This window comes from Anopheles ziemanni, chromosome 3 (genome assembly GCF_943734765.1).
Source record: "Anopheles ziemanni chromosome 3, idAnoZiCoDA_A2_x.2, whole genome shotgun sequence".
In the NCBI taxonomy this organism is placed as follows: domain Eukaryota; kingdom Metazoa; phylum Arthropoda; class Insecta; order Diptera; family Culicidae; genus Anopheles; species Anopheles ziemanni.
This window is the reverse complement of record NC_080706.1, coordinates 41505208-41528322: the sequence shown is the minus strand read 5'-3', so window position 1 is coordinate 41528322 and position 23115 is coordinate 41505208. Positions and strand designations below refer to the sequence as shown.

Genomic DNA, 23115 nt, shown 5'->3' with positions numbered 1-23115 from the left:
TCACATAAAACCTATGATTCGAAGCCGAAACGGTGCAGGCAAAACAAATGAAATAAAACGTAAGAAACACTCGCAACGCCACTCGGTTTAACGCACGCGCGATTATAACGGAGCTCCAAAGAAATTGGAGCCGGCCCAAAGTTTGCACACGAAAAACATTTGTAAACTCCAAAAAAACACAAGTACCGTGCAAACCGAAAAACAAAACCCGCGGGTAAGAAAAATACACTGAAACACGAAACTGACAACAAATCACTTAAAAAACTTAAACCGAAAACAGAAGAAAAAAAAACCATCGATGGTTTTGGGGGGGCCCATCGTTTTGTGGACTTTTTGGGTGATGAAAATAATTCGATCGTACTTGAAAGCAAGCGGGACAGTTTTCGTTGGTTGGTTGCTTTGTATGTTTGTTTGTTTTTTTGTTTGTTTGTTTGTTAGGTTTTTTGTCGATGGTCCATCGCTTTTCGAACAAAGATTGCAATTCGGCAAGTTGGGTGCTTCTGGGTTTTGTTTTCTTCTCTGTTTCATGGTATGCGGGGGATTTTTTTTTGTGGCGGTCAAATTTTTCCATTCGGATCGTGTGGAATGCCGGTGTCACTACAGTTGCCGTTAGTTGGGCGACTTCTTTTAAAAATGATTAAATCCACTCAACATTGCCTTCTCAACTGCGACGCGGTGCACTTATTTTGCGTCAAAACCAACGCAATGATGCGGGTGAACAAGAGTTAGGCTAGTTTTCTCAAACCGTACACTCGTTGGAAATATGAAAGAATGAATCACTGTCCCAAAGGTGGGTGAAAATCCTCCCACCCCGCTTTGGTTCACCAGGGTGGACAATAACACACGCACTCGAAGAGAACTTCCGATGGCCTTTGTTTGTGACAAACATCGATCATCCAACCGGCAGGGGTTTGCAAGTATTTCGGTGCAGAGCACGAAGATCGCCCAGCTCAGGGCGAGAGTATTTCTTTTCGATCATTCCGACACGCAATCCGGTCCATCGTCAGACCGGAAGTGCGCCACTTCCGTCAACTCTCTTCCACACTGTGACACCACAAACACGCATACACACACAAACACACAAGCACACCATTTACGGCTGAGGCAAAGAAAACCACGCATTGGGAGTAAAAGTAAATCACTCGTTTGGGTTTGGTTTAAGAAAACAAATCCCGCCGAAAGCTGATACCACACACAACCACGCTCGTTTGTCCCGCACGGACCCGATCCGGACGGAGCGGATCGACCGGATGGCAAAGGCCGGCAAGTTTTCCGCCTGGCACCGGGCGCTGGTTAATTTTCTGTTATGTCTTCAGGATCCACCACGAAACGAACGAACGGATTAAAAAAGCACACAAATAAACTGAACGCCAGCAGGCGAGCAAAACGGCGGCCAGCGGCGGACGGATGGAAACCCCCGCCCCGTCTTCAGGAAGGGAAAACCAGGCTTACTCGGGTCGACTCGGGCCGCGTCCGAAATTGCGTTCCGGTGCATATCGGAGCAGTGCGTTGATGCGACTGACGACGGGGAAAGCGCACTGCAGCTGGCTGAGTGCCATCGCGGCTCCGGCCGGCGTCACCACTAGCCGTCTCGCTCGCACACGCCCCCTCCCAGCCCCCCCACCACTCGCTCTTCCCCCAGCGGTGAGTGCCGGGTGAGTGCGCGCTCACCAATACCATCGCATACCCCCCCGCGAGGAGGTTGTTTGGGTCGGCGAATCATGACCACTCCAACAAATGCTGCACGGATGCAGCGAAGTGCAACGGCGCATGCGAACCGTCGTCATCGGCGTCGTTGGGGCGAGTGCATCGTCGGGACGAAAAAGTGCAGCTGACGTCCGATCGGATGCACTCGTTGCACTCGCACCAACACAACGGAGAGTGAGGGAACGGCTAGCGGTTGCGATGCACTTTTTCCCCTCAGAATCTCACCCGTGATGAAGGGGGATGACAGGGGGAGGGTGCGAGGTGCACCCTTGCACATGCACTTTTAGAACGGGATAACTGCAAGGCACGCACTTACGCACACCAAGCTTTTTTTGGGGTGAATTAATACAGCCCACCACTACCAACATGCACCCCTATGCGTGTGCAAGTGTGTGTCTATGCACCATTGTGTGAGTGTTGGTGTGACAAGGAAGGGGTGCTCCTCCACACCACCACCCCTGTACGAAACCCCTCACTCGTCCTCGTTCCGTTCCTTTTCTCATCCGGAACTGAATTTGGTGGCCTCAAAAAACGTAAAGCTTCGCGAAGTAAAGAAAAAAGTGTCACTAGACACGAGAAAGGGAGGTTGGCAGGCGACAGGAAGGGTTGACCTCGGTCATGTGCGAAACAGAGAGAGCAAGAGCGTGCGAAAAAGTGAGAGAAAGAGTGAGCGGCTCGCGATGTTTCTTTGTGTGGAACCTGAGATTAGAAGTGTGCTCCATAAATTGGAACTATCCGCCAAGCCCCCCTCCCTATCCACTCCACCATCTTCTTTTTCGAGCATTTCGATTTCATCCCCCCCCCCCCCCCCCCCCTCCCCCTATCCCTTCCTTTTACGCGTGCCCAACAAGTGGTTTTTCTAGCGCCGCCGGAGTTCCATGCAACAGGAACGTGCTTAGAAAATTGGCACTTCTTGCGTAGACGGAATGATAATGTTAAAAATCTCGCACAAAAGCGAAGCGATGACGCGGCTAACGCGAGTGAGCGAGAGGAGGCGATTGGAGAAGGGGGGAAGGGGTCTGGGATCCGAGGAATGACGCGAGGCCCGTGAAGGACACGAAGACGAACGTCTGCGAAACGGAAAGAAAGCGGCGAACGCTGCGAGGGTGCGAGAAGGACGGACAAACTTGTTGCATCTGCAATGCATGGCTGCTGTGCAGTGCATGCTGTGTCCCCCCTGACCACTCTCCCCCCCCTCCACCTTCGACACTTTGTCCCCATTTCCCTGCGCACGACGGAGCGAACTGGGAAGTCAAATTCTTGGTGGCGTTGCGTACGAAAGAAAAAAGGGCAGCCTCTCGCTTGTGCTCGCGTGTGTGCATGTCGGCGAAGAACGGACGCCTTGAAGACGCGCTGAAATTATGCGTCCAGCACGAGGGAGGAATGCCAGCCGGTTGTGTCGGGATGATGATGAATTTGTTCGCCGTTCGGCAGCGTCACCAAAGGCGAGGCCCTTCATCAGCGGTCGGAAAATTGCACAGAAATGAGGCAATGCGTGCGAGGGGGCTTACTTGACGGATTTCGAGGAGATTGCAACGGGCGAGAAGCAATTGCACCGAGATGCACTTTCCTCCACCCAACCGGACGCTGTGCCCCCCTTGGAGCGAACTGCGTTAGGAAGGGGAGGGAGATACCCCGTCACACGCACATTCACGATCGGTGGGCCAAAGGACGCCCCACCCGGCTCGTGGATTCGCAGAAAACCTTGAATTTATTTGCCTGATAGTTGACTGAATCGCAATCGCTGCGTCGCCCTGTTCCCAACCGAGCTTCCTGGTGCAACGGGGCCTTCCTTTAGCTGCATGATTAACCGCTCGGTTGTGCCCTCTGATAAGAATGCTAGTTTTGCTGCCGCTGCTGCTGAATGTGTGTGTGTGTGTGCGTACACGGCCGTGCGTTTCGGTTCGCAAAACTATCGAGCTGATAAGCGATTACGCGCCTCAGGGAAGGCAACATTGGTTTGGCGTGTGCTCGTCCATCGGGCGGACGGAAGCCTTCCGCTGTGTCGAGCATTTTCTGAGCAAAAAGGGAACCGTCCGCTCGGCAACAGCGGGTTCCGAAAAAGGGTGGAAGTTTCGATAAGATTTAGACGTCAAACGAACGAGACGCTTGTATCATGTGTGAGATGGTGAAGTAATACTAACCAAACGACACTGCTTACGTGAGCAATAATTGAATTGATTAAAAATGGTCCGATAAAAATTGTAATTTATGTAAATTGCAATTTGATGTGTGCATCACAGTGATGCGGTAATTTGATGGCTTTGGGAAAACGATTTGCTTGACAGCTAGGTATACGAGAATTTCGACGGATTTATAATTTTGACGTACATCTTAGAATTATTGGTATCATTTCCATGATAAGAGAACAAATCTTTCAGAAATATTTTTTTGTTATGTAAACTTTGAATTAATGGTGTCATTTCTGTGATAAGAAAACAAAACTTTCAGAAATAATTTATTGTTAGTCAGACTTGGTTAGTAAAAATATAGTATTCTTAAGTGAGAAATCTTTCAGAAATGATTTGTTGTTTTGTAAACTTTGAATTATTAGTATCACTTCCGTGAAAAAGAAAACAAAACTTTCAGAAATCATTTTTTTTTATGTAAGATTTGTTTTTTTGCAATTCAGACTTAGTATGTAAAAATATGGTATTCTTTGAGTAAATTCGTGTTTTCATCCACCTGCCTATTTGATATCAGAAACGGCCGCAAGAAAAGTGTTAATATGTTTTATTAAACACCCAACATTGACAGTAAACAAAATTTTCTACTTAGTGCCATGTTTTGTGCGTGTCTTATCTAGATGGTGTCAATAATTGTATTGTTCTATTGATTTAAGATTTTTTATAAAGCAACATTATTTTCCAGCGAGCATATGTTTGAGGTAATGAAATGTTATTATAGTCAATATAGGAATTCTTGTCATAATTAGAACACAAAGTTGTTTCAATTTAAAAGAAACAATGATTCATTTACATGCTGTAAAACATTCCAAAAAATATTGAGGCAGCATTATGAATTGAAATTGAAACACTTCAAGAAAACTAATTTACAATATGAGTCCCTTTTATCAATATTAGTTCATAAATCATCTACCAAATCACCAGAATAAATTTATAAACGTTGTATAAATAGCTCTAGATGGCTTCAGAAATCGGCAAGACCTCATGTTAGCCGGTCGAACAGTCACGGAACCGAATCAACAGGTTGCTGTTTTGTTCGATCGAACGGAACACTCGACAGACCATGCCTTCAGTCAAGCGAAATGTCCTCGCCCAGCCGAGTTGGCGAAAGGCAAGGCATTTCGAGAAGAACAGATGGCCACTTTCTTCCAATGGTAGAACGTTCGAAGACGTCGGCTGCTTACAATGGAACCAAGCGATCCCCAACTCACCCGCTTCGTCCATGCTGTCCACCGGGGAGAATCGATGGTGATGCAGATGCTGCACCGCCAGGTGCCGATGGGGATGCTGAGGATGTAGTTTAGGCTGTTGGTCAATGATGCCCCGCACACCGAGTGAAGCTGTTTCTGAGTTGCAGAAAGTCATACCACTCCAATCGTTCATCTTTGCAGATGGCAGTCGTGGGAATATTGAATGCTTGACTCGGCAGTCGATTTCCTTCTAACTCACTCACTTATGTGTGTTCAGTTACAGTTAAACAGTTTTATTTCACTCTGTGCTAGGTCTTTTGGTTGTTGTAACGCACTTTGGCACTTTTTCAAAACCGAAAAACACCATGCGCCTCCATCGGAGGGTGCGTACACACGCGAACTTGGCGAGTCAGCTGATGCGTGCTGCGTATGGACGGGGGTTCGTGGTGAAGATCGTCGGATCCACATCCAACAGGTGGTTTTATGCACTAGGCGCAAGACACGTGGCGTGTTGTCAGCATTGTTTCCAGGTGAACACGTTAACCGCGGTGATGTCAGCCTTTTTCTACAGTCCAAAAAAAGACAACACACGCGCTGGCAAACTCCAGCATACAACGGTTGTATGCCACTTGGCAAGGAAAAGAAAAACTAATTTCGCCTCCTAGCATCGGCTAAGGTTCGGCTCGGCTTGGGTTGGGTTCCTGATCTCACTGTCCGGGGATCACTAGCAGTGCACGGCATTGTTGTTCGAGAACTACTACACCGTCCGATTCGACCCGGACCGGGCGAGAGTCACTTGTTGCACTCGCCGTCGCCGACGAAAAACTTGTCCAAATAAAAGCAAACGACGATGTGCCAGCCAACGGACGGGACGCCAGCGGTGGCTCACGGGCGGTGGTGTTCCGAAAAAGTCCCCATCCCCACCCCGAACCACCCAGCCAAAGGTAGGAGGAAGAGTGCAGGCGCGGCGCTTAGTGCACTATAGTGTCTAGTGCCACACTATTCGACATCTTCTTGTCCGCATCCGCTTCCGGGTGTTGGTGTTGGTGGCAGGTGGTGGTGGAGAAATTGGAGGATGCCGCCCGATGAACGCCCGATGGCCCGAAAAATGCCGAACCCCGAGCGAACCCCAAACGAATATTCGTATTTCGGCCGACGGGGGCGCAGGTTGGTGGAACGAAGACAGAGACGGCTGCCAGGTCCTCCTCTGCTCCTTCCCCCAAGCCCACGAGCTTGACTAGTTTTCCCACCACGTCCAAATAGTGCCAACGGTGGTGTTTGTGCAGCGCGAGCGAGAAGCGGCAACAGGAACGAGATAGCAGGCGAGCGCGAAGAAACGAGAAGGCAGCGCGCGAAGTCGATGAAGCGACTAGGAAGCCGAAATGCATCGTGACTGCACGAACGGGGCAGCGCTCAGCGGTCCTTAAAAAATGTACAAAACAAAGAGTTGCCACACAAAAAAAAAAAACGAACCCATCTAATCGCATACAAACATAAACACACACACACGCAGAAGCGCGCTCGTTCGTGCGGGAGAAGAAAAGACCCACAGACGAGCAGCAGACGGACGAGCCGAGTCGGGTCGGGTGAAGGCGGGCAGGGTTGTGTCCTGCCCCGAGATCCTTCGGGATTTGGTGGCTCGAAACGGCAGACCGAGGAGGAAAATAAAAACGAATAAAAGAAAAACCCCAGAAAACACGTTATAAAAGGAAGTAGTCCGAGCGGATGCACGAGCGTCGAATCGAACGAACGAAAAGTGACGAACGAAAATTGTCGAAACGAGCAAAAAACAAAAAAATAAAAAAGTAAAACAGGGAAGGAACGTGGAACTCCCTGAAAAAGGTAGTTGAGGAAAGAAGGGTTGGAAGGTAGCCTCGAAGACGGCGCCACCGTCAACCCCGTCGGGAAGACACGAGTGGAGAGCGGTAATAAAAAGACGATTTAAAAAAATAAAATCTTCACCTTCTCTCTCTCTCTTTCTCTCTCTCACTCACACACACACACACACACACACAAACAGGCACATTCCCAGCACAGTAAACATGGTGGTGAGGAACAATTTTTAAATGTGAACAAAAAATTGGCCAAATACGGATGGCACGGCGGGGGAGAGTGGGGCTTTTAAAAAAAGAAAATCTACGGAAATGAAAGCTCACGATCGGAAGTAGGTGACGTTGAGGTGCGTCGAAGGAGTTGAGTGCAGCGCAGAATGAAAATGGACGCAGAATTCGGGAAGGAAAGCCGACTTTCCCCTTACTGGAAAACGCGGGGAATCGGGGCGCGGGCCGGCAAACAGGAAAACCGTGTCCCGTAGTTGTTTGACGCTGTGTGCAAAAAAAAAACTATGGGAAGAAAACTACATAATGCACCCAAATGTTATTATATACATACACACCTTCCCGTCGCCCGGCTCTGTGTCCCTCGAATCTTCCTCTCTGCGTCCTTCGTGGATGCATTTTTATTTCTCTTCACGATTTTTTTACGACTTTTTTTTTTGTTATCCATGCTTTCTCTTTTTCTCGCACACTCGAATAGGATGGACTTTTTTCGTATTAACGCGCGATGTCTTTCCTTTTCATAGACTCTTTTGCCTTTTAAAATTTAAGAGTGTGAAGGAAAAATAGTTTCTTTCCCACAAAAACAAGCGCATCTGTGGACTCACACTTGTATAAGGTGGTTTTGCGTAGTAGATGAAAATGAATAGTTTTTTACAGTCACTTGCAGAGTCTATATATTATTTTTTTATAAAGCACAAAAGTATGCAATTTGGTGAAGAAACATAGCAAAATTAGAAACAGAATTATGCTGCCTCCCGCATTACATACAACTATTCTTGTTTAAACTGTCGGAAATAATTTATTAAAATGAACTCAATTATGCTTTTTCGTCTAACTAAATTGAATACTGACGATCAAAACAAGACACTACAAGCACAAGAAATAAGGGATTTGATTTGCCGGTTTTGTTGTAATTCATCTTCGGAAAATATAATCAAACTTTTCCACAAACAACACCATGCGTCTCCATTGACCTACGTTCCAGTTCTGTGAAAGGGCTTGGTTAAGGGTGTTTGCTGTTGCGGATGCAACTCGTGACGATGCTTTCAAAGACGTATTCCGAACTGGAAACCACCTGTTGGATTGTTGACGATTAGACTGACGTTTTCGCAACTGGTTTTTCGCTACAGCCTCGACAAGTGGATACGCCCGGTGTTTTGTATAAACCATGTTTGTTGATGCGGTTTGTTTATGTTTGAAACAAAAAACGTTTGAAAAAAAAAACAGTTTAAAGTCACGGCAAGGATACAATTTTCAATAGATAATCATTTTACAAATTGTAACATAGTTCAACTGGCTTAGCATAAAAATGGTATACATTAGGAAGATAATTAATATAAAACTCCACGACAAAGTGTTGAACCAGTGATAAATAGACATAATATATTAAAATTACTAATGGAACAGCATAACTGCGGGTCGAAAAGGAATAATTTAATTTTTTCTAGGAACGACAAAAAAACAAGAAAGCTCAAAGTATATAGGAAAATCCTCAAAAACTACCCCGGCAACAATCCATTCTTTCCGGCCATTGTGAAACGCAAAGAAAGAAAGGATACATATTGAGACCGTTGGAAGGAGGCAGCAACACACCCGCACACCGAAATGGTGCATCCGGAATGGGTGAGAAAGTAGGTTTCGGTTCCGTTTGCAACAGATGGCCAAATGACGGACATCGTGGGGAAGGAAGTTGGCAAAGGGTAGAAAAAAAATGGGAAAAAGCGAACAGAAGCAAAGTAAACCCGTCCCGGATGGTCGCACTATTTTTAAGGAGCGGCCCGGACAAACTTTTCCAACCGTCCCGGGGCGCTCGGTGGCGTTGCCTTTCCATTCTGCTCCATCGGTTTGGTCGCTGAAAATGTATATAAAATAACAGCGGGGTCCACCGGTGGAATTTGTGAAGCTGGTCAGCTAGGATGGCCGCCGGGGCCACCCCGAATCCGTGACTGAAAAAACGGAAAAAGCCAGGCGAGCTCCATACTTCCGCCCCAATGTGTAGGTATTTGCGATGGCTCTGTGTGTGCGCCAGCATTTGCGCTTTGTGCATCAAGCGTACCAAGTTTGGATGGGAAAACGGGTTCGGGGGCCAGGGAAGAGAGGCGGGTGGATAGTAGAAACAGGAGGGAAACGAAAAAAAAACACACAGACACAGAAAAGAAAAACACCTTCCTCGACTTCAACCGGTCGGTGGAAGCAGAGCCGCTTTTCCTCTGCACTAACCGAGGGGATAGGGGCGAAGAGCGCTTGGAGTGAAGATAGAAAAAATTACGCCTGTTGCAACGCGCTAAGAAGAAGCCAACGACAGGCGAGTGAAGAAAACGCCGCGACCCAAAGGCGAACGGTTGAAAAATGTTAAAGGCAAAGCCGAAACGGAGTGAGCCACGCAATAGAGAAAGAAGGAGAGAAAGCGGGAAAGAGGGATGGAAATGCAACGAGGAAAATATCTGGAAAAAATCCGCTTCCCCGAATTTCGTCCCTTCCGATGCCTTCCAGCGCCGTTCGAGGTTCCTTTCGAAGCTAAAGGAGGTAGTTGGATGGAAGGGGAAGTTAGTGGCTGATGCAATTTTTATACACTATTCGTTTTCCCCGAAGCACAGTGGGAATACGGGTGAACTATTCCTTAAAATCATTTATAAAACTATGGAGTTTATTGATTGAGAAAGCTGATAAATATTTGATTCAATATAAAACAAAAACGCTTAAATATAATTGAGAAAAGTATGTTTATTGAGTAAATTCACGTTTGTCACTCACTCTAACCTGAATTTATGGCCATTTTTTCGGGCATGTTGTTTTTTTCAATTTTTTGAAGGATCTGTTTTCGATTTATTGTTTTAAGCACATTGAAAACAAAATTTTTGAATATCTAAAATAAAAAATCTCGATGCAATGCGATTCTCTTAAACCTTGCGTATCAAGACTAATCGAGGCTAGTAAGTATTTCATTTTTAAGGAAAACCAAACCAGTTGATAGCTTTTTTTTAAAGTAGGAGGATAACAGTAAAGTAGATAGTTTGTTTGCCTTCAATTTTCTTTCACAAGCGTTTTGATTGAATTCACTTTTTGTGGATCCGTTTTAAGATGTAAATTAAGCGAAACAATACCCTTTTGCCTTATTTTACACTACGTTTTCGTAAACTACGCCCTACTTTTAAACAAGGGTAAAATTTTAAATTTCACAAAAAAAATTTTAAAATCCCAAACCGTTCTAAAAAAAAATTGTTACCCATAGATGAATTTAAATACATTTTTTCTACTTTGCAAATGTACTCATATATCATATATGTAAAATAATCATATCTCCTATCCTGATGAATATTTTTACATGAAACTTGCTGAAGAAGTCAAAAACACATATTTCGACAATAAAAAAATAATAATCCGCCAATACCTTGGACGTGCACAGTTTGCGTACCAATGTCACCTTACTTTTTGGACACAGTAGTACATCAATTAACTCAACTCAACTTAAGCTGCTAATTCTAAAAATTAAAATTATGAAAAAACACTCCCATTGACCCTCGTCGACTGTTCATACACCCGTTTTTCCCAAACTTACCACTGCCTTTCGCAATCCCACTTTTAGCACGGTACGCGCACATAGTGAAAAGTGCAAGACGTCGAGGGGAAGTGGGTGGTCGAGAAATGCATTTTTTGTGTTTGGTTTAACGAAAACTCCCGAACTGGACATTCCGCTCAAGATGCAAAAGTATTCCCGGGCGGCGATCCCCACGCCCTCGATGAGGCGAACGAGAGCGGGAGTGGAACGGGGGAGACTTTTTTTTTCCTACAGCTCTCGGGAAGCCAGAGTCAAGTCCGGAAGCAGTTGGAATGAGGGCAGGAGCTCGGGCTTTGATATTCGGTTTTTGCATTGACCCTTCGAGAGCACTCGAGGAGCACTGGTAGACACTGGCACGAGCAGTACACAAGCTCACACACGCAAGCACACACATTCACATCCACCCTTCCGCCCACTCCCCGATGGAATGGAGGCGTCTGGCGGGGGCTCTGAGGGAGGAAGCGAAGGGACCCAATATCGCGTTTCGTTCCCGAGCGCCATCTCACGCCTTTCCACGGGGTTTTGATGGGGGAGGGGGTAGGTGGTCGGGGTTGGAAGAGGGGTGTGGAGGATGGAAATGAATAATAAATAAGCACATAAGGAAGCGCATCGTTGGCAGCGTTGTGCATCGCGACCCGGGTCGCATCGTGCTGTCCCGTCGGAAGTGGCGACATCGGGGGGTGCCGGGAGAGAGGGGGGTTGTCGAGGGGGAAAAAATTAGATCCTGCCCGAAACCGAGCACCGCGACCAGCCGACAACGGCGACGATGGCGGATCGTCCGGTTGGGAAAGGATGTGAAAAAAATCATTAATTTTTGCTTCCCTCGTTCCTCGTCCGCGTCTTCTTCCATTTCTTCCTCCAGCCGGGATCGGGAGTAAGTTTCGGAGCAGGGTGTTTTGCTTTCCTTTGACCATTTCCGCCTGTTTGCCCCGCTTGCTGATCCGGTGGCAGACTTTCGGACCGTCGGCAAAGAAGTCGGCGCAAAGGAATGGGGCGTTTTTCTATATTTCGTTAGTTTTGGTCGGGAAATGTCGGGACTTTTGTATGTGTACGAGCCGCACTGGACATGACCGGAAAACGATGCAACAGGGATGGTGACAGAGACGCAAGAGACAGAGACAGAGAGAGAAAGAGAGAAAGTGTGCGTGCAAGAAAGTAGCAACGATTTTTCGTCTTCCGTGCAGCGAAAACGAAAAAAAACTTATGTCGGTGAAAAAAGAAAATCTACGCCAAACCGAACCCAGGATCTTCCGTTGGCGAGTTCCGGGAAAGGCTCCGGCGATGAGCTCGGACTGAAATCGAAGTTCGATAGCCTTTCCCCAGCCAACCCCGGCAATGTTGGAGTGCTTTTGCAACTCGCTGGAGTTTCCATAGCAACGTCGCGCTGTACGAAGCAAAAGCTACTGATGTTTGAAAAGATCGTCTTTCGATAGTGTTTTCATTTACAATCAAATAGAAACGGTTTGTTTCGAATTCACTAGAAAATGAAATATTGTAAATAGTTCTTATCACGTCAACTCTTCGACTCAAGTTTGTTAAAAAGCAGCTTGCCAAGAAGCATGAGGGAAAGAGCCCCAAAAGTCAAATTTGGCCCTCTCGAGGGAACTTTAACCGGCTTAGCCAAAAGTGTCCTTAAACGGGCAAATGATACACGAAGAACAACACGAATGCACCATCTAGCGCACAACGTGTGGCAGATGAACCCGTACTCGGGTACAAACCAAACGATCCAATCTCATCCGTCCAACCCAACCAAAAGATACGACTCCATCGGTGCTGGAGCACTTTCGAGACTCGCAGACGTTGGCACTCGCAACCAAACACAGTTGGTTCAACAGTTGCGAAGGTGGCAGGACGCAACCGGATGCCGGGGGATGGCGGAGGGAACACCACAATGGCTGGAAAATGACAACCTGTTGCTCGGCTTAAACAACCGTGCGTATGCTCCGCGTGAAGCCAATCTTGCGGGGGATTGTGAGTAGAGCAAGTTCGCAGAGGACTATTCTTAGCGTGAAGTCAGCTGAATGTTGCGACTGAAACGGCGAGTCTCAACATGATTAAACGTTTCTCTACCAAATCAGTTAAAGGTAAATTGATGTAGTACCAACAGTATCCAAACTTCAATGTCAGTACAAGTGCCATGTTGGATTTTTATTTACTAAAAGTATGTTTGTCCAATTCAAGCATATTTTCAATATTTTGTCAACTTGTAAAGTTCCTTTATTTGTTGTATGGGAGGATCCACATATAATGTGGATACGAGAAGTTTCTAGCAAGTATATTGTGTGTAGAGCAAATATTCATTCTTTTATGGTCCCATTTCACTGAAAACCGTGTAAACTGCTCTAATTTGAAGATATGGATCTATAATAGCTAATCAGGAAACTCTTGCTTGAAAATTTTCATGGTTATTGTAATAAGAAATAAAGTCAAAGTTATGGAAATTAATTGGAAATGGATTGGTACGTTGTCAATGGCAATATAAAATCTTTACTACAGAAAATTGTGTGATCAAATGTACAGTTTTGAGAAACACTTTCCTGTTTGTTTTATTACGTAAACATGTGAAAAGATGTGATAATAGAAGAAATACTAAGCATAACGCATGTTTTTACCTCAATTTAAGAATACATTCGAAGTAATTTGTGTAAAATTATTTACTAAACAATCTATTTAAGTATTGACAAACACGAAAAGCACAGTATTGGAATGATATACTTTCAACGTTTCGTTGCTCAATGGTAATATTTGAAAACAGTGATATGTAACATTTTTGGTATTCATTCTTTATATAAATTGAAAAAAAAACATTTTAAAAATGAGACTAACAAACAAAGACAGTTAAATTGATATTTTGCAAAGTAAGAGTAACAAGAAAACTTTGCAGTGTTAACCAATTCGTATGTCGCTGTCATAAAAACAGCTATTTTGGTTTTCACAATTAGAGAATTTATCTCAAAGTTCTAAAAAAATTTCATATTAAAAAAACGTTTTATGTAAGGAAATATATCTTTATGAACTTCGCTCAGTAATACTTAAAGTAAAGAAACCGCGGACACTATTGGCCGGAATTCAACATGCAAATCGATGAGGATGATTAAGGTTGCGATCCTCCCGTTAAGGAGGTAGTTTACGTTGCTGATTATCTGACTAGGGCTACGCAACAGGTGTGAAATATCCCTTCTCTTGTGATATAGTGATTTAACAGGGTTAGTATACCCCTTCTAGTGGATCCCCCGCCGGTTCTCTTGGTTTCTAAACAATGTCCACAATGCGCTCGAACATTATGCTGCTGGTTGATGCTGCTACCGGATGTAGTAACAATAGGACTAGCAAGAAGCAAACTTTCGCCAACCATTCCATTCATCCGGCCAATCCGACACTATCTCTAACTACTGTCACAACCCCCACCCCATCGCACACGCCCCACCATCGCGACCACCCGACCGAATTTGCAATCACAAGCGTCCCACAGCACGAATTCTCGCGTCCTTCGCCAACGTCCACCAAACAGCGCGCGGTCCGAGGCTGGCTTCGAATCTCTGCAACCGGTTGAATCGACTCAACCTCCCCTGGCAGAACCGTAACCATCAACAAGTGTTTCTGCCGGCAAAGTCAAGCGAAGCACTCCATCGTACCGCCGCGTATTGGCACGCAGCCAACTTCCGCCGCGACGACACGCCATCGTTATGTGCCGTCGAAAAATAACCAAACCAAACCACCGGCGGCCCGGTTACTGCTCGGGAAATTATCTTCGTATCTTCGAGCGCGCGCGAGCACCGGCCTGACGGCATTCCGAGCCACCGTCGCTGGCGGACGCGAGTTTGGGACCGCACGGCAAACAAACCATATCCGCCCGGCCGAAACGGTACACACGAAAAGTCCCTCACGGCACGGGAAGGAGTCCCGGCCGGCACTTAGATAAAATGCCTCCATCCGGGAAGTCGATTGTCTGGCCGCGTTGACCGTTCGGTGGTTTGATGTTTGGTGCAAAAATTTGACGCGCTCCGTTCGCACGATCCCCGAAGGAACCGGACGTTCAACGTACGGTTCTGGTAACGCTTTTAACAGAACACCACTTGTATGGCAGGCGCAAGTAGAAAAAAATATCGTGCCACCAGATGAAATGGATCCCGCGTGTAGGTTGGTTGGATCACTTTCAAAACACACGAAGGATAACGGGAACACGGGAAAACAATCTCCATCGCTCATTGAATCGTGATTCAAACGAAAAACAAAACCAAATCCGTCACAAATGGAGACGCCTGGTAGTCTTAGGTTAAAATTTAGGTTTCTTTTCAAATGCGATAATTGCTTGGTAGAGAAAGTGTTTTGTGTGTTTTGGTTGTTTTAAATTATCTATCTTTGATATGATTATTGGAAAAAGTTCTTAATTTCTTGTTTTGTGTATGAGCAAAAACACAGAACTGTTTAATGTTGTTTATCTCTGGATAAATTTTGTTGTAGTAAATTTACTAAAAGAGTAGGGTGACGACTCAAATTATATATATTAAAAGTGAAGACTTAAGTTATCAATAAAGAGAAAGTACACATAGTCAAGTCTGTTTGTATTGCAAAACACCAACATAAATTTAAGGTTTAAAACTAAACAATCCTATAATAATAATTAAGCGCAACAATATCCCAAAATGTAATTTTTCAACTTTTTTTGGAATATTTGCAGAAAACATCAAAACACACGTTCAAATTTTTAAGGATGAAATTTTATAGGATATTTGTTCCAAAAGATAGCAACAAATATAGAAAAATGAAACCGTTGAAAAATTATAAAAAAACGTCGGAGTTATACCGTGTAATAAAAAGCAGCCAAATTACCCATAAAAAGAATTGTAGGAGTGGTCGACTATGAAAATGATTGACCAAAAAGATCTGAAATTATTGTTTTATATTTAGCATTGAATTTAAAAAGCCGTTGGAAAGCCGGTTGGAAATAAAAAATTACCATAAAAATGACCACTGTTTTTATTAAGAAGGCAATTTGTTGAGTTCAAACAAATAAAAACTAACAAAAATAAAATTTTGAAAACTGATCCCATTAAAACATCCTTATTGCACCCTTCCCAGTCAGGCATCGGTTGGCCCTAAAGCTAGTCACCGCACGAAAGCACAACATAGTAACCAACAGGTAACGAAGCCCAGCCAGAAAAGTTACCCACTCCGACACCGACTGCGTTCTGTCCGTGGCCACTGGTTTCCAGCGGCAACCTGCCAAAAGTCCTCCGCCCCCCACCTCCCATCTTTTTCCTTTCCAACGGGTGCCCATTCAGCAGAACGAGTACGGAGGAAACGAATCCGACAGCCATAACCGGGCATGTGCAACAGTCTGCCGGCGTGTTTCCGTCTGGATTTTGTGGGATTTTTCCTAGACTCGAAGCCCCGCTCCAAGGAAGGACCGACGGAGGGCACGGAGGAAAACACGAAAAAACCAACCCTCCACCCACACGGAATGAGGCAAAAACTAGCCGAAAGTTGGATCTACGTCCGGTTGGTGGTGATGGAAAATTGGCTTCCGTTTATGCCGACCGCCAACCGGCCGCCGAGCCAAACCCAACTGAGGGAGTCCTGCTTTTTTTGTGGCATCCGTTTCGAGTGCTTTCGTTCCATCCATCCGACGAACGAGGAGCATTTTGGCTCGAGCAAACGTTTGTTTTGTTTTTTGGTCTATTTCATTTTAATTTCACCCCGCTTTTACGAACCGCTTGTTGCTCGAGATAGTCTCCGGTTTTCCGATTGTCCGTGTTTCGTCGGGCATGATCCTGTTGGTTTATGGTAACGGGCTTTGAGTGCCACCCGGTGACGAAGAGACACTTCAGGATGTGATTGTGTGGGCCTGTTGCGCTTTCGTTCGTTTTGTTTTGGGACGGGGAAAACATTCACGAGCTTCAATTGTGTTTAGCCACTCTTTTGGCAGCTCGAGCAGCTTAACGAGAAGGGGCTACACTTTACGGTTCAAAAAAGCATGATCCACCTGCAGCCAGGTTAACAGATATGATTCCACACCGACGAAGCTCCGATTCGTTCACGGAATCGAGTATTTTCGTCGCGAACGAAAGAACGATACAATTCCCGTCCGACGTTAACGAATCAAATCAGACGATGGGAACGGTTCCGTACCGTACGGCAAGAGTCTAAACGCATCTCAAACACACGGACACGATGCTGGATAAAATTCCTTCACTCTCCTCCTGCTCTGCTCGAACAGCGAAACGAGCCCAGGCTGGCCGGTTATCTCTATCAATTTCGAAAAGTTTACCCCACAAAAAGTTGATCGTTTCAGATTTCGAGAGCCGTTTAACTTTCGGCCCGGCGTTCACCATCGTTCAGCGTTGGATGGAAATGGCAGGATAGCAAGCATTCAGCAACACACATACACACTCGTGCACGTACATGCCATGAGAACGGAGTACGGTTGTGTGACATTTGGGCACATGTTTTCGGTTGTTTGGGCAAATGTTTTCGGCCGCTCGTCAGTTGTGTCGGTTAAAAGGATTAAGTTATTAAGTGATTCGGTGCGTTTCGTCGAGAGCCCTTCCGGGTGGCATACGTCGGTGCAGAAGTGCCGCTCCGGATGTCCGACGTGCTGATGAGGGCGACGAGGATGCACTCGAGTAGCGACCACTAGTTGCTGTTCAAAGGTAGTGGATTTCAAGCACAGGGTAAGCCACTGCAGAGTGCAATTAGTTGTGGCGTTAAAGGGTGTGCATGATTGGAAAATGGGGTCTTCGTTGGGAAGTTTTCTGTCACTTACAATTAATAATTATAAAAGAAGGAATTAATGATATTATTAACAGAAGAAGGAATGTCTTGAAAAATATTGTCCAACTAAATTTTCCTGCTAGTTTTGTTGATTGACGTCCTAGCTGAATTGAAAACCAAATGAATAATATCAGAATCAAAACCTTAGAATTTCATAACGTGGTTTTAGAGGCCCATACATTGCTTTAAGATTTATTTGTTTTTATAACTGGTTCCACTTTAAAAATGTGTTTTGGGTTTAAGCAAAATTATTAAAAATAATTCACATCACATTCCCCCATTTAGCATTTTGAGGAACCATTTTCTTCACAACTGTTTTCTTCAATTCAAACGAATTTCTGAAAATGTTGCTTAATCTTGTCTAGTTGCTACCGCCCTGGTGGCAAAATCATCATGCTTTCTCGTTCTGGCGGTATCAATTGTCAATTGGACAGAACGAGAAAGCATGCTGATTTTGCCACCGGGGCGTATTCCTTTGACGTTTACTTGATACTTACTTCATAGCTATAACACTACTTTTCAATCTAAACTAAAATCTTCCTCTCATTGATTTTGAAACTGTCCTCTAAAATTTTCTTCTCCAACTTTTAGAGTAATTTTCACTGAAGAATTCATTTGAGGAGTTAATTTTGCTTATTAGATTACAAAAAACAAAACCTTCTCCAACCCACTGTTTTGTGTGCCTTAAATCCTAATCCCGAATCGATCGCGGTTTAAACATGTCTCATACGTTCTGAGGCACAAACATCTGAACTGTTCTACATCCTCACGATATTTATTTGGAGCTTTAAATGTTTCTGTTGAGTTTAGTCAGAAAGAAAATTTGGGTCAGAAGTAGACTTCATTCTCTATTCACAAACGAGTATATCAGCATTTTTCAAACCAAAACAAAACACATATAAGAATCGGTTCCTATACAAAAATTTCTAGAAAACTGTGCAATACTCCAGGAGATGTGACCCAATAGAAAACTTGAATCGGTGCACTCAACACAGAAAGACCGCATCGGCAAAGCTTAATCAACCTTATCAACTACAATGCAAGATCCTCTGGATGTATGTGAGATCCTTAATATCCACCGGGTTCTCCGCATATCACATCTTGCTTCAAACCGGACTAAACTTTTCATTACGAGAAACCTTTGAAAATAATCTGGCTTATCAAGGTCACTATGGAGTATGTAATCACACTAAAATGAGAGGGTAATTGAATTATATTACTTAAGCTAGTTTATCTTTAATAAATTTTAAGTTTTTCTTAACGAATCTGTAAAGTGTCTTACATATGAACTGCAGGAAGTTATAAAAAATAAATACCTCGGAAGGTTGGTTTGAATCGACGTTTAAAGTGTGCCGATCGTTTCCCCAGCAAGGAACGGCAAACGGCGGCCACAAATCAATCGTGAAGCTCCACCGTGAGGCAAATTGATTTTATTGATTGTCTAACGCATCGTTTTATCATCATTCCGCGGATCCATTTCGGTTTGCGACGATTCCGCCATCAATCGGCTCAATATCGGGCCCGCTGCCATTGTGATTTATTGTGTGAAAAGACCACGCCAGATGCCATCTGTTTTCCGCGAGCGCCAGCTGCCACGGGAAGCCACACAAACATTCCCCGCACACACACACAGACGGACGCCACAATGCACCGGGGGCTACCGGGGAGCGGTTTGGGGGAGGAGGGTACGTTTGGAAACCGATTTGGTACCCAAAGAAAACTTTTCCTTCCCATCGTCGTCGTCGTTGTCGTCGTCGTTTGTCGTTGTTTTCGTCGTTCGGAAACGGAAACCTGTTGCCTGTTCGAATGGCAGCGCTCGAGTACATACGTCCCGTCGTACCACTACCACCATCGTATGCTCCACTCCCGACCGAAAAGGCAGGCGTCTGGGGCGGTGCAGTCACGTGTTTTATCCCAATTCTGACGGCGAAAACAGTCCGTCTTCGACTCGTGGCCCTTTCCAGCGGGTGAGCAGTATAGGAGAGAGAGAGAAAGAGAGTTCGAAAATGGGACCACCACCACAGCACCACCCCCCAATAATGTCCTCGAAGGGAGAGACCGGGTGCTGGGTGAACAGAAGGAACAGTAAGGAAGTGACATTTCCTTTCCTTCCTGCTGAGTTTTTCGGCATGGAGGTGGCTTCGAAGAACTTTTACCGAGGGTGCGAGGAGGGAACGATGCAGCCGAGGCACGACCGAAAGGCGATAAAGAAAAGTGCAACCTTTCCACTAAGGAGATGGCACTCCTTGGGCTGATGGTTCTTCTCCGCCTTCACTTCCCTTCGACAGGGACGACGGTGGGTTGGCCAGACTGGGGGGTAGGATGCTTTCTTCGTTGTCTAGGACGTGGCCCACCCACCGTCTTCCGGTTGGGGCTCGCCGGTTTCAATGCAGGGCCGCGTTATACAACAAAAATTGATCGGTTTACTGAGTGCAGCACCCAACCGATGGAGTGGCTTTATTGAGGTGAGTGACGCGGAACGGGGATGCAAACGGGGGAGCACCCGGGAGCTGGTATTTTCGTGTTTGCACAGGAAGCTCCAGAAGGAAGGCCACACAAAAAGCCCTCAAGTTTATTTGGTGAAGGGGGAAGGAGGGGGAGGGGGGGGGGTGGTTTCTGGGTGGCAACGGCTGACACACAAGCGCAAAACCTGATTATATTTCCTGTGCACCGAATGAACCACCATGCAACTCCATCGTCCTCCTCGAGGGACTACTTTTCGGAATCGCCTTCGACAGAAAGAGAGACACAATGCGCCAATGCATGTGCGTGCCGTGTGTGTGTGTGTGCTTTGGTGTCTGGAATACTCTGTTCCGTTTATGTACAAAGTCTTTCTTTCTCTGTGTAGTACGGCTGCCGTGCTGGAGTGCACTTCGAACGCGCGTCCTACGGATCGTTTTGATCCTTTTTCCCCCACTTCCACAACAACAACAACAACAACAGCTGCAGCAGACGACGACGACGACGGGGTGCGCCATTGCCAAGACCATTGCTAGTCACACTGCCAATGGGCGAGGCGTGGGGAAGCAGTGAGCGAAGTTACGAGATAACATGGATGACAAAAAGCGAAAAAAAAGTAGGAGAGAAGGGAGGAAAAATGGGAAAAACCCCACCGGGAGCTGGAGGGTAGGAAAAATAAGACCGAAAAGAGAAGCCAGCTTTACCGAGAAGCATCCGACGGAGGAAAAACACACACAAAACGTGCGGAAAACTCACTTGTTGCACAGCCCTCGCTCCAAAGCGGACACACTAATACAGTCTTCGGCATCTTCCGCTTCCATTTCCACCCATTCTCCGGCGGAGGGAGGGAGAGAGGAAGGTAGATGGGGGGCCTTTCCTCGTCGCACACTTTTATTCACACCACGACGAGGGGCGAGGAACATAAAAAGGAACTATTTTCCTCCGGAAGTAAGACGCAAAATCGATGCAACACGGCGGTAGCAAAAACGAAAAAGAAAAACACCCAAACGCGCTTTCGCAGAGAGCGACCGGTAAAGAGAAGAACACGAATAGCGAGAGAGAGAGAAAGAAGGAGAGAAAATAAGGTAAACGTGGCTAAGGATTGGAAAACCTTCACTTTAAAACGGCCACAAAACGGGTATCGGTAGCAAACATTTGTGATGGAGTCGCGGGTATCAATTATTTCTACGAAGCTGACACTAGGCCAAGGGAAAGCGTGCTTCAAGGAAAAGCCTTTATAAATATGCCCGGTGCAATCGCATGCGAGTGTTGCAGCTCAAGGTGCGCTAATTTCTCGACCCGCTATGATAGCTTCCCGAACAACATGCTATTTCGCCCGTTTTTGTGCGCCGGGTGGTAAATAATGGGGAAACAGGAGACCGGGAAATGGAAAGCTAAAACAAAAAAGTAACCCCTGGAATCCACTTACCGACTATGTACACCATGTTTTTGGTCCACTTGGCCAGCTCGCGTCTTATGTAGCGGCGCTCTTGGACGCAGCGCGCGTACGAGCAGTCCGCCATCGTTCGTTTCGGGTTTGTTTGTTGGCTCAGCGTCTCCGCATCGGAACCGTGCGCTGCCCGGTTTTCCCGGCTCACGAAGCCACAGGTGGCCAACGATGCCGAGATGCACTTCCTCGTGCGGGGCTTCCAGCCGCCGTTCGCCAACTGCCACTCCGCGGGGGGGGCAGTTTCTTTTTGATTCGATTCTTTTCCGGATTTTCTTTTCGCGATTGGAAAAACTCGCTTCTAAGGAAACGGCAACTGAACGGGAAAGTTGATGCCGCACTGGCACACCTGTTGTTGGTATATTTTTGTGGAAAACTAACGTCCGCCCGAAGTCCGCTCACTGCAGTTTACACCCGTTTTGCAATCGTCCGTTCACCGCGCGGCAGCAAGAAAACAACACTTCTCTACTGCACATAATGCACACCGTCTTCAACAGCACGCGCGCACGTGTGTGTGTGTGTACGGATCGACCGGAAATGAAATCTGGAAACCACCAACATCCGGCGGCACACGGGCTCGGGCACAAAGCGGGCGCGATCCGGATACCAACACCGGCACACGTACAAAACTGCTCCCGCGGACGACCACAGCTCGAATCCTGCGGATGGAAATGGAAGAAAGCCAACGAGGAAACACAATTAGAGAAAATTAATGTAAAAGAATATTAAAAAAGGGGAGAGGGGGAAATAGGAGTGATAAATTGTGGAACGAAAAAAAAACGCCGTATCCTTCGATAGTAAGGTTGGGAAAAAAAGTGTCCGAAAAAAAATTTGCAACTCGAAAGAGAAGGAGAATGCGTTGAAGGAGTATAGAAAAAAAAGCTTGGCCTTAATCGTAAAAGGAGAAACGGAGAAAAAAACCCCTAGTCTTCCGCGTCGACAGTTTTCGCAACGCCGTGCAGGGACGCAAATGCGGGTGGAAAAAATATATATTTTTAAAAAAGCGCCCAGAGTTTCAGAGGGTGAGGAAGACATAAGCATCATTTGAGGTAAATGGCTCAAGTGTGGTGCATCCCGGTGGTGGTGGTGGTGGTGGTGGCAAAATGAACCGGAAGGAGGCAAACTAAACGAAATATACAAGTTAATGTATGTGGATGTGCCACAACACACAAAAAAAAGACCAGAATGGATCCCAGGAGGAAATTGGGTGGTTGCCTTTGGAAAAGAACCCGCTCAGTGACAAAGACACACAATAGTTGCGGCGCTGGTGGTGTTGGGTGCTAGCTGCGCTGCTAATGTACACCGGCAAGCACACACGCACACTTTTGGCCGAACGAAAAAGTGCACCCGTTGGGGTGGGTTGCGAAATGCTAAAGTAATAAAAAGTACGCCAAGTATCCACTCGAACGGGGAAAATCCTTGGCCACCTCTGGGAGTACAGTGCACAGGGGGTGAGGGTGGACGATACGGGTGCAATAGTTGCAGCGAGCGCCACTAATACACACCCACGAACGGCAGGACCTGCCCGGACTTGGCGGAGGAGCCCACCACTACCAGCGCGCGTACCACATGGGAAGGAGAAATGGCATTTTTCCTGGGCGACAGCAAGACGCCGTCGCGTTCTGGCCGTTTTCCGTTTGCCAGCAGAGTTGGGCAGTTTTTTGTCCTTTTTATTTTTAATTTAAATTTCATTTTTCTCCTCCCATGGTACCTCTTTTTTTAAAACCAGGGG

The 23115-nt window shown here is 46.0% G+C and overlaps 1 protein-coding gene across 1 annotated transcript in view; it reads right to left on the bottom strand.

Moving 5' to 3' along the window:
• LOC131284747 (mushroom body large-type Kenyon cell-specific protein 1) overlaps nucleotides 1-21459 on the bottom strand; it is an 82971-nt gene extending 61512 nt beyond the window's left edge. Inside the window, exon 1 of the mRNA XM_058313607.1 lies at nucleotides 21366-21459. Coding sequence (XP_058169590.1) covers nucleotides 21366-21459 — 94 coding nt within the window. The remainder of the gene's footprint in view (nucleotides 1-21365) is intronic.
• Between the last annotated feature and the right edge of the window lie 1656 nt (nucleotides 21460-23115).